Source organism: Microcaecilia unicolor, chromosome 11, assembly GCF_901765095.1.
Source record: "Microcaecilia unicolor chromosome 11, aMicUni1.1, whole genome shotgun sequence".
NCBI classification, from domain to species: Eukaryota; Metazoa; Chordata; class Amphibia; order Gymnophiona; family Siphonopidae; genus Microcaecilia; species Microcaecilia unicolor.
In genome coordinates, this window is record NC_044041.1 from 123085080 (window position 1) to 123102251 (window position 17172).

The 17172-nt window shown below is 45.7% G+C and overlaps 1 protein-coding gene across 5 annotated transcripts in view; it reads left to right on the forward strand.

Moving 5' to 3' along the window:
- Positions 1 to 17172, forward strand: part of LOC115480516 (inositol-trisphosphate 3-kinase B-like) — a 63071-nt gene that overhangs the window by 23828 nt on the left and 22071 nt on the right. For all 5 annotated transcript variants that reach the window (XM_030219249.1, XM_030219250.1, XM_030219248.1 and 2 more), the window contains 2 exons: positions 9576 to 9660; positions 10708 to 10921. In XM_030219249.1, the coding sequence (XP_030075109.1) occupies positions 9576 to 9660; positions 10708 to 10921 (299 nt within the window). The remainder of the gene's footprint in view (positions 1 to 9575; positions 9661 to 10707; positions 10922 to 17172) is intronic.

The following is a 17172-nucleotide window of genomic DNA, read 5'->3' on the forward strand; positions in this document are numbered from 1 at the left end:
CGGCAGGCACTGTCTAGGCAGCCTTGAGGCATTGGCTGCTGGCTCGCAAGCTCCTCCCGTCTCCTACGTCACTGCCCCTGGAGCGATGCAGGGGCAGTAACGTAAGAGACGGGAGGAGCCTGCAGAGCTAGCAGCCAATGCCTCAAGGCTGCCTAGACAGTGCCTGCCGGTGCCGCGTTTTTAAAAAAAACATTTTTCGTCCTTAGCGCTTCTTCTTTTTGTAGCGCCGGCCCTGCTGCTCAACAGGAAAAGCAGCAGTGGCCGGCAATGGGAGCTGGGGCTGGTGCTGGCGCTGGGCGGGCCTGGGCTGAAATTGGGTGGGCCTGGGCAGATTTATACGGTCTGTACCAGAGGTGGTGGTTCTGGAGGTGGGGATAGTGCTAGGCAGACTTATATGGTCTGTACCAGAGCTGGTGGTGGGAGGCGTGGCTGGTGGTTAGGAGGCGGGGATAGTGCTGGGCAGACTTGTACGGTCTGTGCCCTGAAAAAGTAGTACATATGAGTTTATCTTGTTGGGCAGACTGGATGGACCGTGCAGGTCTTTTTCTGCCGTCATCAACTATGAGTCTTCGGATTTTTATGTGTGAATAAACTTGCTGTTTGGATACCCATTTGGTCTACCCCTACGTCTCTTTTTTTGTATATTGTGTGATTTGTGGTTAGGGGGACACTTCTTTTTGTTCTGTTTTGTTTGTTCTTGTATTGAAAAATACATCTTGTCCACCCATCTCCCAGTTTTGGAAAGATGTTTGGCTTTATTTGGGCAGCCTCTGTAGTAGGCGATGGGAGGCAACCCCTGCGCATTATTTGTTGGATGATATAACTGACCTTGTGGAAGGCATTCGAGTCTCTGGTCTGTTTTTACGCAAGGCCTCTGTGATGGGGAAGCGTTGTTTGCTATTACAGTGGATTCAAGCTGTAATAAATTGTATTTTTTAGCATGAGGGTAGTGCGTGCATATCGGGATTTTACTGCAGGATGCTTTAGGGCCCCCCTCCCCCCCCCCCCCGTGGTAAGCCCTTTTAAGCTGCACTAAGCACGCATCAGTGCTTTACTACAGCTTGGTAATAGGACCCTTTAGAAAAACATATAAACTTAAAATAGAAATAAAAACCAGTTATAGTTTTAAAAACTTCGAAGCAGGTGTAAATTTGTGCATGGACATTTGTGAGCTGATGGGGTTGGTTCTGGGAGTCTATTTGATAAAGGCAGCATAGCCGCCTGTGTTATCTTTAGAAAATAGGTGCATTTTCCGAATGTTGACATAGATGTCTAATTAGGAAACTGAAATGCTTGATACAAGCTTCTTGAGGGTCACTGGGTCCACCAGCTGGCTGGCAAACTTGTCCATATACCAGACATTGGCCTCGAAAAATCTAGCCAGGACAAACAGGAGCAGGAAATAGAAGTAAGAAAAACAACTTCATCCACATGCCCTGAGCAGCATGTGCTATGGATGCACCTCCACAGCGTTTCACTTCTACACACGGCTTTCATACATGCAGCTTTTATGTGCGTGTATGAAAGCTGTGTGTAGCTTTTTTTCATGAGACGATGTACATTTTAAACTGGATTCTGTGCATCAACATGAGTTCATTTTGGAAGTCTGGGCTGTGATTGTTAGCTGAGAAGAAAAAAAGAATGCTCTATTTCATTAAAAGCACTGTTCTGCCGAGATGCCACTGTCATGCTATGACAGCTCCTGACCTCCCATAAAAATTTCCTCTTGCATCGCTCGGAAACAGCTGTGCTTTGCTTGGAATGCACATTTAAATGCTAATCAACTACTTGTAAAAGATTTGCATATGATTCTCGTAGTCTGCTACCTCAAACCGTAAAAAGCACGCAGAGCCCCTTTGTGCATTTCTCGTGGAATACCGTGCTCGCTAAACCGGTTCTAACCAGTCAAGATTGAGGTTCAAGTGTGTTCAGTTCCTGTTCTCATTAATCTTTTTCAGCAAGGAGATTTAATTTAATTTAAAATGTATGTATTTTAAAACTTATTTTCTGCCTTTTCAGTTTTGGGTTATACAAAGTGGATTACAGCAAGCAAAAATCAACATAAAATAAAACTATATCAATAACTCAATAACAATGAACAATACAAAAAATAATTAAAATGACAAAATATTAAAAGAAAACCTATGTCAAAGATAAAGACTCAAAAATTAAAAGAAATAAAACGGATAGAAGCCTCTTGGTCAGTGCTAAAAGTGTTAAATAGCCATGTTTAAATCTTTTGATGAAACTGTAACTAATTCTTCCACAGTTTTCATCTCTACTGGCAGCCAATTCTAAATACTTGGAACTAATCCAGATAAGGTCCTAGTTCTTGTTTTAACTAGAATTTACCTAACGTAGGAAGAGAAAAATGTTGTGACTGACTGGAATGCTATTTTAATGTGGGTTTCTGCTTTACCACCGTGTCCCTCAAATATAAAGGGCCCACGTCACAGTAAACGCCAAAGATGAACACAGCCACTTGAACATAATGCCTAAGTCCACTGATTACCAATGTAGAGATTACAAAGTGGGGTGAGGGGGATCCTGTTGCACCATAAACTATGGATTACCATCTTAGTTGCTAAATTTTGAATTCTTTGCAACTTAAGGACTGTTTTTTTTAAATAGAATATTATATATGTGGCATTATGATTATCAAGAAAACTCAGAACAGCTGTTTGCATCACTGTGTGGAAGTCCTAATGTCCTTTATAATATGCTGAAGCTGACAAAGAAGCCTCAATCTCCTGAAGGTCATTTTATTTATGTATTTTTTGTGGGTGTATTTCACACCTTTTCAGTAGTAGCTCAAGAGGCAAGTTCCATTCAGGTATGGTCTCTCAAAGTACTTAATCTGCCCCTTGAGATTCCAAGGTTAATGCCAAGTCAAGTATGACTCTCAGATTTTATGTTTATCCACTGGTAGAAAAGAATTACCCTATTAAAAGTAATTAAATCTGGAAAAAGCAGGTGGCACCAGTGAGCAATCATCCGAAAGGATCTCTTTCTTGTCCATATTAAGCTTAAGATATTGCTTCTCCCTGTCTCAGGTCTGTAACAAGAACTTAAATAACAAAAAGCAAAATCTCAAGTACTCCTGAGACGGATAGAAGAGGGTGGTGGTAAGGAAAGAAGATTATTATCAGCAGCCGATCTAAGGCAACATAAAGGAGAGTAGGGAATAAGATACCTATTCAGATAGAGAGGGACAAAAGGGGACCTAGATTTCTATACCAACAGTAGAGTCTTGAATTTTATTTGGGAGGAAATAGGAAGCCAATGTTCAGAAATCAGAAGAGGAATGACATGATCAAAACATTGTGCATTTTGAAGTAATTTGACTGCTGTTGACTGTATAAGTTGTAAACATGTTATATTCTGTAAAGGTAGGCCTGCAAGAACGGAGTTACAGTAGTCCAAATGAGAAATAACCAGTGCATGTATAAGTGGACATAAAAAAGTGGCAGGAAGAATGGAGTGGACAGACCAAAGATGACAAAGAGCAAAAAAAGAAGCACGAAGAATCAAATCTATGTAGGTTTGAAGGATAGGGCTGAGTCGAATGTGACACCCAGAATCTTGACTGAGTCCTTGAAAGCTAAGGTAGTGCCTTCTAACAGAGGGGCAGGTACTGATGAATGGTGGGTGGGAGAGAAAAGAATCGATTCATACTTATCAGTATTAAGAAACAGTGCACTCCACTGTCTAGAATTTTTCCTCCTCTTTTTGGCTCCTGTACCAGCTGCTCCATAAAGCAGTCCTTGATTTCGTCAAGGAATTTTACCTCCCTAGCATGCCCTGATGTTACATTTACCCAGTCAATATCAGGGTAATTGAAATCACCCATTATTATTGAGTTCCTCAGTTTGTTAGCCTCCCTAATTTCTGATAACATTTCTACATCCGTCTGTTCATCCTGGCCAGGTGGACAATAGTACACTCCTGTCACTATCCTTTTCCCCTTTACACATGGAATTTCAATCCATAGGGATTCCAAGATGTGTTTTATTTCCTGCAGAATTTTCAATCTATTTGATTCAAGGTGCTCCTTAACATACAATGCTACCCCTCCACCTATTCGATCCACTCTATCACTATGATGTAATTTGTACCCTGGTATGACAGTATCCCACTGGTTATCCTCCTTCCTCTGTTGTAAGCCCTCTGGGGACAGGAAAATACCTATTGTATCTGAATCTAACTCACTTTGAACTATTAAGAATGGTGTGAGCAAAATTCAAAATCCCCTTCCCCCACCTGTCTGGGATAGGTTAGAGACAGTGGATCTTGACTGGAGGCAGGAGGCTATGTGCTTTTCCCCCTGCAAGATTACTTCCATAACTTGTGATGGCCTCCTTAGGTCCCTTTCCCTCTCTCCTTCTTGAAATCTATAATTTAACAAGTATAGGGGGAGACTTGTGGGCATCTCTGGGTCCAGGGTCCGATCTGGCTGGACTCCCCCATGGGCAGACTCCGTCGATTCCTTGAACATTTGGCGCCTGGTGCCTCCACCTGGGGCAGAAAAGTGTTAGCTGGTGGGATTACCCTCTTCTCCCCCCCCCCCCCCCCAGGAAACCCAAAAATGACCTCTGTGAACAAGGTTGTCAACCAAAAGTTGAACAGTTTTATTGAACTCTGCACAGGTTTTACTATACAGACATATGAAAGTGTTGAAAGATTTAACAGTGATTAAGCTTTGTTTTGAGATTACCTCTGAAATGCATAGAAGTCCAAAAATCTTATATCACACAGTCTAATACCAACACTTTTGATCAATTACTTCTCTTATAGCCAGTACTCTTTTAACCAATTAGTTCAACACTCTTTGAATCCATTAGTCCTTTTGCCTAAGCAGCAACTCCTGGTTCCTTGCTGTCACTCTAGGCTGAGTCTTTGTGTGGGTATGGAAGAGTGGCCTGTGTCCTACCCCTTACTCCTTCCTTATGTCCTTCCCTGGTCCTCCCCCCACCCAGTCCCTAAGTCTCACCCTCCTGGTTTTGGCCAATCCTGGCTGCCAAGCTCCGGGCACCAATTGTGCTTCCTGGAGCTACCTCCTCCGCTGGGCTCCTGTTGCCAATCCGCATCCCGTGAGCCACTGCTCCGTTCCCAGTGCCAACCCCACTCCTGAAGCTTTCCAGCACTGGACCTTGGGCACCCCCTCGTGCCTCCAAAAGCCTTGCCCTGAGTTGACTCCCAGGGGCTAATATGCCCCGAGACCCCACTGGGTACTTGTGATCTGGATTGGCCACTGTTGGAAACAGTATGTTGGGCTTGATGGACATTCGGTCTGTCCCAGTATGGCAACACTTGTGTATTTTCTAATTCCGCTATATCTTTTTTGATATGCAGTGACCAGAATTGCACACAGTGTTTGAGGTGCGGTCACACCATGGAGTGATGCAAAGGCATTATAACATTCTCATTTATGTTTTCCATTCGTTCTCATTTTTGTTTTGTATTCCATTCCTAATAATTTCTAACATTCTATTTGCTTTCTTTGCCGCCACTGCACACTGAGCAGAGGGTTTCAATCTATCATCAACTGTGACACCTAGATCCTTTTCCTGGGCGATGACTCCTAATGTGGAACCTTGCATCACGTAGCTTATAGTTTAGGTTCCTCTTTCCAACATGCACCACTTAGCACTTGCTTACATTAAACATCATCTGCCATTTGGATGCCCAGTCTCCCACTCTCGTGAGGTCCTTTTACAATTCTTCAAAATCTTCTTGCGATTTAACAACTTTGAATAACTTTGTGTCATCAGCAAATATAATTACCTCACTAGTTATTCCTATCTCTAGATCATTTATAAATATATTAAAAAGCAGTGGACCCAACACAGACCCCTGGAAACCCCCACTATCTACTCTTTTCCATTGAGAATACTTAATAGGGCTTCCTCAATAGAGGGTAAACCTCCCCATGATAGAATACTTTTCCCTGCTGTGGCCCAGATTACCTGTTGAAAACAGAGATCTGTGACTAACAGTTCCGGGGCTTCCCCAATAGAGAGTGTCCTCCTGGTTCAGCCAAAAAGCCAAGCACAGAATCTCTGAGTAAAAGAGACCTGAAGATCCAGATTTCCTTTCTCAGTCACCAGGTCACTGTCCGTATGTTACTTTCTTTCATTATGGTGAGTAAATTCTCTGACCTCTCCCCCCCCCCCCCCCCCGTGTCCTTACATTACCAAACCCTTTGTACTTTTACCCCCTTTAGTGGATAATATCCCCCAAAGTGTATATAATTGTAGCTCCATCAGCCTGCCTGTCTTTCCTTCAATGTAATTAACATGAGTTGCATGAGGTGTTGCTTATCTCCTTCTCTGTTTACCACTACTACTACTACTTCTATTTAGCATTTCTATAGCGCTACAAGGCATACGCAGCGCTGCACAAACATAGAAGAAAGACAGTCCCTGCTCAAAAGAGCTTACAATCTAATAGACAAAAAATAAAGTAAGCAAATCAAATCAATGTGTACAGGAAGGAGGAGAGGAGGGTAGGTGGAGGCGAGTGGTTACAAGTGGTTACGAGTCAAAAGCAATGTTAAAGAGGTGGGCTTTCAGTCTAGATTTAAAGGTGGCCAAGGATGGGGCAAGATGTAGGGGCTCAGGAAGTTTATTCCAGGCGTAGGGTGCAGCGAGACAGAAGGCACAAAGTCTGGAGTTGGCAGTAGTGGAGAAGGGAACAGATAAGAAGGATTTATCCATGGAGCGGAGTGCACGTGAAGGGGTGTAGGGAAGGACGAGTGTGGAGAGATACTGGGGAGCAGCAGAGTGAGTACATTTATAGGTTAGTAGAAGAAGTTTGAACAGGATGCGAAAACGGATAGGGAGCCAGTGAAGCGACTTGAGGAGAGGGGTAGTATGAGTAAAGCGACCCTGGCGGAAGACGAGACTGGCAGCAGAGTTTTGAACCGATTGGAGAGGGGAGAGGTGACTAAGTGGGAGGCCAGCAAGAAGCAGATTGCAGTCGTCTAAGCGAGAGGTGACAAGGGTGTGGATGAGGGTTTTGGTAGAGTGCTTGGAAAGAAAGGGGCGGATTTTACGGATGTTATAAACGACAGGTCTTGGCGATCTGCTGGATATGAGCAGAGAAGGAGAGAGAAGAGTCAAAGATGACCCCCAAGGTTTCGAGCTGAGGAGATAGGGAGAATGAGAGAGCCATCAACAGAAATAGAAAACGGGGGGAGTGGGGAGGTGGGTTTGGGGGGAAAAATGAGAAGTTCGGTTTACTACAGCCATGTAACATTTTACAAAACTGATACAGTTCTGCCACAGTGTTGCTGTTCAGGCAAAATGACAGAAATCTCTTGTATTTTCTCAAAGCAATAGAGACGGAAAATATCAGCTTTTGAAACTTACTGTGACCAAAGGTCTCTCTTGTCTCACCAATTTCTCATTAAACCTTCCCCTTGTGTGGGCGGGGGTTAGGATTCATGCATATAATGGAAGGGACAAATAGCAGAAGTTCATGTTACCTCCAAGATTTCCACCAGTGCTGAAAGCAGAAGCATGCAGGTACCAAGTTGACACAGTTGCTCGCACCTTCTTTTTTTGTTGGACAGGCACACTTTAGCTGCATTAAGAGGTGTCTTATTTTAGACAGCCCAATAAACATGGGTACAGTGCTTTTTGCATCCATTAATCTGTCATGACTATTTTACTCAAATAAAAACTGGCAGAACTGTTGAGCGGTATTGCATGCTGAGTCTGTGCTACATTGAAAAAAATGAAATTAAGCAGCTGGTGTGGACTGCCAAATGCTTTTATGTTTGCTAAAAAAAAAAACATGGACAGGACTTCAAATATGTACTCTTCTCTGAAAAACATTTTTATTAGACAGTGTGTGTATCTTGCTCCATTGCTGGCCGTGTTCAAGCCTGCTTAAAAGTCCAAGCTCTTTCAAATTATTTTAAAATCCAAAAACCCCTGAGGACCTTGGCCCTCTCTCATTAAACATGGCCCGTGTATACTTTGGAAGAAAGGCAGGAGAAATGTAAATACCTCTGTGGTGTAAAGGCACAGGAGGGGGCCTCTGAGTTGAAAGGAAGCTCTGGAATGAAGGAGCATACGATGAAGGTGAAAGGGGCAGACTCAGGAGTAATTTAAGGAAATATTTCTTTATGGAAAAGGTGCTGGATGCATGAAACAGCCACCTGGCATAGCTGGTGGAAATGAGGATTGCATCTGAATTCAAGAAAGCATGGGACAAGCACAGAGGGTCTCTGGGGGAGAGGAAGGGATTGTAGAGCTTAGTAGTTGGTATAGATCTGCAGGCTGGTAGGCCATATGGTCGTTATGTGCCATTGTTTTCTATCTCTCTATATAAAAGGCACCACCAACGTTCTAAATGAAGCCTCCAGCCGGAAGTGTGAAGGGGGAGAGATATCCGGTTTCCCCATGAGTGTCTGCCCCGCTCTCGCTCTCTCTGTAACACAAACAGTGAAGGAAAACACAGCAAAGCATGAAATCAAATTGCTCTCTCTGTAACAGTGAAGGACTCAGAGGGGGGAGGGGAGAGAGGGCAGAAGCCCTCACTATTTCTGTAACACAAACACAGCACAGCAAGAAACTTAACACTGAAGGACTCGACTCCGAGGGGGGAGGGGGGAGACAGCACAGGGGAAGGGAGAGAGGGTAGAGGGCAGGGACACACACACTCCCACATGCACACAGAAGAAAACCTTGCTAGCCCCCGTTTCATTTGCATCAGAAACGGGGCTTTTTTACTAGTGTTTTTATGTTTCTATGTCTTGTTTGTGTGTGGATTGTAAGTTCCTTGGAGCAGACTATCTTTGTTTTATGTATGTATGTATTTATTTATTTGTTACATTTGTATCCCACATATTCCCACCTATTTGCAGGCTCAATGTGGCTTACATAGTACCGTAAAGGCAGTCGCCAATTCCGGTATGAACAAATACAAAGTGAAGTTGTGGAGAAGTGAAGTTTGTGTATAACAGACCCATTAGGGAATCATAGGGGGAAGAGTTTAGTTATGTCCAGTAGTACTGTGTAGGCTGTAGCTCTATAGCAGCAGTCATGGTAATATTTCTTGCTACTGGCTCTTCTAGATGTGAGAAGGTGTAGGGCAGCTGAGCCTGACTCAGACCCACCAAGACTCGGTTCCAGCCCTGAAACTGTCAGGGATTTCCACTTCTTTTTTGCAGAGATGCCTAATTGTTTGTTTGTTTTTTTAAGCAAAAAATTCAAATAAAGTATGAGAGGCAGAATTAAGCAACTGCCAAGCTCCTGGCCCGGGAGGTAGAAGACACAGAGGGTCAAGAGTCTCAGAATTCTGTCCAGAACCCAACAGTGAACCTCTCCTCTGGATCCAGCTGACCACTCCTGCCTCTAGGTCACTAGCCACAGGGAAGCCTCTGGAACACTTTGCGAAAGAAGTAAAGAAGCAGGTCTGGTCCACCTGGTCACTCTGCTCCAAGTTAGGGTTTTTAAGGTGGCAGAGAGAACTTGTTTCAGTTTTGAATGCTGAAAGAGTGTCTTTTCTTTGCCCATTTATGCTTTGTGCCCATATTGATGTTATTGTTGTTCTGTGTTCATTCTTAGACCAAATCTTGGAAAACATTCTTCACAATGGTTCATTGGTCCCTGAAGAGACATAATTCCTGGGTGCAGCTTGCAGGCCATGAAGGTGAGAAGGTGGTCATTTCCTGGCACAAAAGGTGGACTGTGGTAGAGATTTTTAAATACCTGAAAAATATGAATGCAATTAGAGAAAGGGTGGTAGATGCCTGGAATGGCTTCCCAGAATGCATGATAGAGGCTAAAATCATAATGGTCTTCAAAGAGCTATGGGATAAACACAGAGGATCCTGGCTTGCAAAAAACAAAGGGGATACTGGAAGCAGGACCTAGAGATACCACTGACTGTGAGGGAAGCCAAGAACTAACTTGCATAGAGTCGTTACTACCCTACCAAAATGGTAAGACTGCAGAGGGCCTCCACAAAAGCACTGGGGGTAATCTGCCTGGGCTGATCATGGTTAAATTTCACTGGGCATGTGGAGGTTGCATATTTTGGTTAATTGCGTTTTTGGTTTTAGTAGCTATATGGGTATTAGAAAACTTGGTAATAAGACATGGAAAGGAACCTAGAAAGAGGAGAAGACCTGACACAGTCTACCAGTGGAGCCAGTGGAGGCCAGAGCTTTAACAGATTGTGGCCATTCTTGGGGCTGAAATGGAGGGCAGTGGTGGAAAAGGGGTTGGAGGTTTGTGTAGAAGACAGAAAGGCAGGGGAATGGAACCTGTGTTGGGTCAAGTAAAGGAATCTATATGCTTTTCTACCCAATGTGGAAGAATCACAGCTGGGCAAAATGGGGTGGCTCAATTTGTAATTTTTCTTTTGGTGTTTGTTGTGTCACTATGATAGCTATCCCTGCAATGGCACCTAGTCATGGCAGAATATCGGGCCCTCCTTTCCATAGCAGTGACTGAATGAACGGCTCAGGGTGAGGATGGAGACCCTTAGCCAGCCTTTTATTTCAGGCTGGGACTTGTAGTTCACATTTACCATAACAGGAACTACAGGCCCCTTCAGGTATTGGGGCTTAAAACCATGACCATCTCAGGCCATCCTGTAGGATCTGGAATTGCTTAGAATTGCTTAACAACTTGAGGAGGATCCAAGAGCGTTCATTTGAAGTAATGGTTCCTGTTGTCCCTTATTCCTCCCCAGGGAACTTTAAGCCAAGTGAGAGAGGCCAGATCCTGAAGAAGTTCAGCCAGGTGGAGAACAGCTGCCTGGAAGCTCTGATGCAAGATGTCCTGAGGCCCTATGTCCCAACCTACTATGGTGTGGTGGAAAAGGAGCAGGAGAAGTACATCAGGATGGAAGACCTCCTGCAGGGGCTGGAGCGTCCCAGCATCATGGACTGCAAGATAGGCGTCAGGTGAGAATCATGACTCCTCCCTTCCACTCATCCAAACAATGTCAACTGCTTGATGATTTCTCTTCAATGGCTGCAGCTGTGGCCTGTGCCCTCTGGATTCCCTATAAAACAAAATGGATCATAAAGATTGGAGGGGAAGTTGCTAGTATATCTCAAAGTCTTTTCTTGGGTATTAGTGAATAGAAAGGAGGCAACTGTAGTTATGAAGAAGGACCAAAGTGCATTGGTGGGCTTCCACAAGGCACAAGAAAGCAGTGATATCCACAATAGCAACAACTCAAGGAAAAAGGGTGATACTATTGAGTTGGAAGGAGGAAGGCCTAGAGCAACATGTTGAGTGGCAGGAAAGGTGAGAGCAACCAAAACTAGCTCAGTACCAGTATAGGGAAGGGAGAGAAGTAACATCAGATCCGGTGATATCTGCTGGGTGATACAGCTGGAAGGGAGCAGCTGGGAAAGCCAAACAGCCCTTATTCCCGATAACTAGCAGGTTATGATGGTGGAGCTCTAGGATTTATTTTATTTATTTATTTGAACAATTTGGTATATTGCATATTTGGGAACCTTCATGGTGGTTCAAGAGATAGGAAATACTTACATACACAAACATTCAGCATTTAAAGTCAGGGGAGGGACTAGTGGAGCAAAATAAAAAAAGAAAAAAGTACGTGATGACCAAATCAGAACATGTATAACATAGAAAGTGACGGCAGATAAAGACCTGTACGGTCCATCCAGTCTGCCCAACAAGATAAACTAATTTTACTTGATATGCGATACTTTATATATATACTAGCCGTTAAGCCCGTTAAAACGGGCGAGTATTGATATGGGGGTTTTCCAGACTCCCCCCGCCGCTGCAGGGCCCCCTGCCCTCCCTCCCAGTTCCAAGGCCCCATTCCCTCCCAGCTCCAAAGGCCCCCCTCCGTTCCTTCTCCCCATCCCAGCTCCAAGGGCCCCCCTCCGTCCCTCCCCCCTCCCAGCTCCAAGGCCCCCTGCTTGCCCTCCCAGTTCCAAGGCCCCATGCCATCCCAGCTCCAAGGGCCCCCCTCCATCCCTCCCTCCCGGCCAGCTCGAAGACCCCCTTCTGTCCCTCCCTCCCAGCTCCAAGGCCCCCCTCCTTCCCTGCCTGTGTCCCGCCCTCGCCGACGTTACCTCCCATGCCAAGCATTTCTGCTGCCCTCCCCTCCCCCCCGAGGTCACCGCCGCCCTTCCCCCCCGAGGTCACCACTACCGGTCACCCCCCCTGGAGTTGCCGCCGCGCCACTCCACCCGGCCCGGGCCCTCTCTTCGCTATTGAACTTACATCACCGAAAACGCAGCAGGGCAGATCAGCTGAGCTGCCGTCGGCCTTCCTTCTCTGCCTGTGTCCTGCCCTCGTGTGACGTAACGTCGGCGAGGGCGGGACACAGGCAGGGAAGGAAGGCCGATGGGAGCTCAGCTGATCTGCCCTGCTGCGTTTTCAGCGATGTAAGTTCAATAGTGAAGAGAATGCCTGGGCCAGGTGGAGGGGGGGGGTGGGGGGTCGATGGCGACTCCAGGTGGGGGGAGCGGTAGCGGCAACCTCGGAGGGGGGGAATGGTTCCCTCCCTCCCCTTCGCGCAGTTTCCCTCTCTGTCCTGCCCTCGTCATCACGTATTGACGCTGGGGCGGGACAGAGAGGGAAATCTCTACTGCGCATTTGCGGGTGAGTACAGTCACTCGCATTTTATATGTTTGATACCCGAGTTTGATTTAAAGGGAAGGAAATAATCCAAACATCAGAGATGAACTGTCCAGGCAGTCTTAGTCAAGGGAAATAGAAATATGTCTTAGCTTTATAAGAGGATGTATACATGTGTCCTTAGACTAACTCTGCCTAAGTCAAAAATAGTCCAAAAACCAAACGCAAACTGTCCAGATAGGCTTAGTCAAGGGAGATAGAAATATGTCCTAGGCAGATTTAGTCTAAGGAGACAAGGATGCATCTTCCTATAAAGATCGGTCAGGGAAGACTTGATGGAACATCCAATTTTTAAAAGCACTTTTACATTTTTTTTGTAGAGACAATATGGAGGTCCATAGGATGAGTGCTAAGCAACAAAAGGCTGCATCTCATGAAGAGGCCAAAGTTAGTTTTCTAAGCGAGGGAATAACTAGTAGGTTTGTACCTGAAGAATACAAAGATCTTGATAGTTTATGTGGAATAAGTAAGCAATAGTGATAAGGTTCTTCATACTGGGCTGCCTCATTATGTATGATAAACAGAATTTTAAACTGAATTCTATATTGACTACATAACCAGTGTTGTCATACAGGAGAGGCGTGGCATGGTCATATTTCTGGGCATTGCAGATAAGTTTAACCGCTGTGTTCTGTATAAGCAGTAATTTTTTCAAAGAATAAAATGGAACATCAACGAGCAATGCATTACAGTCAACTAGTCAGTTAAGAACGAGACCCTGCATAGCTATAAAATTGGGTTCAATTGCATAGATTTCCTACAAGGGGATGAGCCTCAGTCCCTGGCCATATCCTGGCCTCCTCCTCCTTGGAATCAATGGCGTAGCTATGTGGGGCCACGGGAGCCTGGGCCCCCCCAAATTTACTCTGGGCCCCTAGTTTGGCTGGGGGGGGGGTCCCTAACCCCCAAAAACTGATGTCTTTGTCCAGCGCTGGTCTCCAGTGCCACCGTATTGCCTGTCCTGCTCTCTCTTCCCCTCACATCCGGCATGCTCCTTTTAGTGAAATTGAGCATGGTTTCACTAAAAGCAGCATGCTGAACGTGAGGGGAAGAGAGAGCATGGCAGGCAATGCGGCAGCGCCGGAGACCAGCGCTGGATGAAGGTTTCAGCTGGTGGGGGTTGGGAACCCCCACCAACCAAGATGTACAGCAGCGGCAGTGGGTGGGGAGCAGCAGGGCAAAGAGGCGGCGGAGGGGGGCGGTGAGGCGGTGGACCAAAATATGCCCCCCCCCACCTTGGGCTCTGGCCCCCTCCCACCTCGATGTCTGGCTACACCCCTGCTCGGAATCGGGAGTCATGATGGTCAGAGGGGGAATTTTCATACTGTCTGCACTGGGACAAAGATTGCGTACACATTTTATCTACAGGCTTTGCACTAGAACTTTTGTTTTGAAAATTGCTTGCAGGTACCAAGCCCATACAGCTGCTCAGACCTGCCTTTTCTGCAGGTACAATTCTTGCTGAAAAGTGCACACAAAGATTTGAAAATACCATCTATGTGCACACATTTCCCTCCCCATTGAAGGAAACACACCCGGGAGGAGGGGGTGATTTTATAATCAACTTCAATATGCTGAACATGCTCACGTACAATTATCTGACATGTTCACGCATACACGTATTATGCACTCCACTTAGCTGACACATGGCTTGGAGCAGGCAAGCACATTTTAAACATAAATGCAGAAAACCTAGTACATGTCGTTAATAAAGCATATGATATATGCATAGTCCCAGTTCACCCGGAAGAGGGGAGCATTGCAGCGGGATGTAAAGAGGTTGTTTTTGTAAACTAGAAGATGTCGGAAAATAATGCCTGATTTCCAGAGTGTATTGTTGTAAAACTGGGGGGGGGGGGGGGGGGGGGGCATTCCATAAACATGCTTTTTCTAAGCTTTTCTTGAGAAGGGATGGACGGTGGGAGCCAGGAAGAGGCAGAAGCCCATGACATAATAACATTTCCAATTCTTAACAAATAAATCAAGTGATTAACTAGTGTGCCTGAAGAAGGATTCCACAACAGAGCAAAACCACAAGGCAGGAATCCAAGTTTTTCATTTGTATTGCATACACAGAGAGAGGGAGCATGTCCAAGCCTTCTGTTCACCAGCCTCGTTATGCCAGTGGCAAGTTGGAAAGCCTTGTGACTGTTGCTTGATATTTCTGATAGCTATAATGCTCAAGTGTTACTCAGTTGTCTGCCCTTAAGGCACTGTGTTTGCTGAGCTGTGTGGCTCAGTGGAGTAGCTACGGGTGGGCCTGGGTGGGTACAGGCCCACCCATTCTTGGCTCAGGCCCACCCAGCGGCAGTGCCACACTGCTCTCTTCCCCCCTCTCCTCCATGGCTTCCCGACATCTGCGCTTTGGTCTCTGAACCCCCTTTCCTCCTTGGTTTCGGTACAGGTGTCCTTGGCACCCGCAGTGATTCATTCTCACTGCTTGCACCGGCCTCGCAGGCTTCCATCTGCCACATTCCACCAGACAGGAAACAGGCAATGATATCAGTGAGGGCAGGACATGGCACGTGGAAGCCTGTAGGGCTGACGCAAGCAGCGAGAATGAATTGCTGCAGGCGCCGAGGACGCCTGTACCGACACCGGGGAGAGACGGAGTTCAGAGACAGGAGTGCAGATGCTGGGATGGAGATGGAGGAGATGTGGGGTAGGTGAAAAAAAATCTGTGTTTTAAAAAAATATCTTGGGGAAGATATTTGTTGTGTGGTGTGGTGTGGTGGGGGCTGGGGCGGGGGCAGGGGCAGGGGCAGGGGCGGCATATGCCAGTTTACCTCTGAGCCCAACCAAAATACTGAGTCTGGTGTGGCTAAGTCATTGGGGATGCTGACCCCAAGCAAGCAGATGTTCCTGAGCCTCTCAGTGCTGTGTTATGCTCAGTAGCTAGGGTGTGCACAGGGACACTGGTAAGCGGAATAAGAGATGCATGGAGATGTGGTGACCCTTCCTAAAGGAAACACACCAGAAGTGACACAGGCAAAAGGCTGGACGAGTTAGTCTTATTATTGGAGCAAGGCAGGATTTTGAAAATGGGTTAGTTTTACATATCACACAATATAACAAAAGCAGAATTGTAGTAACAATCTAATAAGCAAAGCCAATCAAAAACTCTTGTTATTCAAGACCCCACAATTTTCCCTGAAGAGAAACATTATTACACACTATAAGATGGCGAAAAAGCCCCAGACTTAAGTAACAGCAACTTTATGAATAACATAAAGCTGTCATCAGTACTATCATTGGCAAAAAAAAACCTCCATCCCGCACAATTAAACAGCATAAACCCACTCATAGGCTAAAACTGAGGATCAAGCACCAGGAAACATAATAAAATGCACTTATCTGCTTCATTACATAAGTACATAAGTAGTGCCATACTGGGAAAGACCAAAGGTCCATCTAGCCCAGCATCCTGTCACCGACAGTGGCCAATCCAGGTCAAGGGCACCTGGCACGCTCCCCAAACGTAAAAACATTCCAGACAAGTTATACCTAAAAATGAGGAATTTTTCCAGTCCATTTAATAGCGGTCTATGGACTTGTCCTTTAGGAATCTATCTAACCCCTTTTTAAACTCCGTCAAGCTAACCGCCCGTACCACGTTCTCCGGCAATGAATTCCAGAGTCTAATTACACGTTGGGTGAAGAAAAATTTTCTCCGATTCGTTTTAAATTTACCACACTGTAGCTTCAACTCATGCCCTCTAGTCCTAGTATTTTTGGATAGCGTGAACAGTCGCTTCACATCCACCCGATCCATTCCACTCATTATTTTATACACTTCTATCATATCTCCCCTCAGCCGTCTCTTCTCCAAGCTGAAAAGCCCTAGCCTTCTCAGCCTCTCTTCATAGGAAAGTCGTCCCATCCCCACTATCATTTTCGTCGCCCTTCGCTGTACCTTTTCCAATTCTACTATATCTTTTTTGAGATACGGAGACCAGTACTGAACACAATACTCCAGGTGCGGTCGCACCATGGAGCGATACAACGGCATTATAACATCCGCACACCTGGACTCCATACCCTTCCTAATAACACCCAACATTCTATTCGCTTTCCTAGCCGCAGCAGCACACTGAGCAGAAGGTTTCAGCGTATCATCGACGACGACACCCAGATCCCTTTCTTGATCCGTAACTCCTAACGCGGAACCTTGCAAGACGTAGCTATAATTCGGGTTCCTCTTACCCACATGCATCACTTTGCACTTGTCAACATTGAACTTCATCTGCCACTTGCACGCCCATTCTCCCAGTCTCGCAAGGTCCTCCTGTAATCGTTCACATTCCTCCTGCGACTTGACGACCCTGAATAATTTTGTGTCATCGGCGAATTTAATTACCTCACTAGTTATTCCCATCTCTAGGTCATTTATAAATACATTAAAAAGCAACGGACCCAGCACAGACCCCTGCGGGACCCCACTAACTACCCTCCTCCACTGAGAATACTGGCCACGCAATCCTACTCTCTGCTTCCTATCTTTCAACCAGTTCTTAATCCATAATAATAC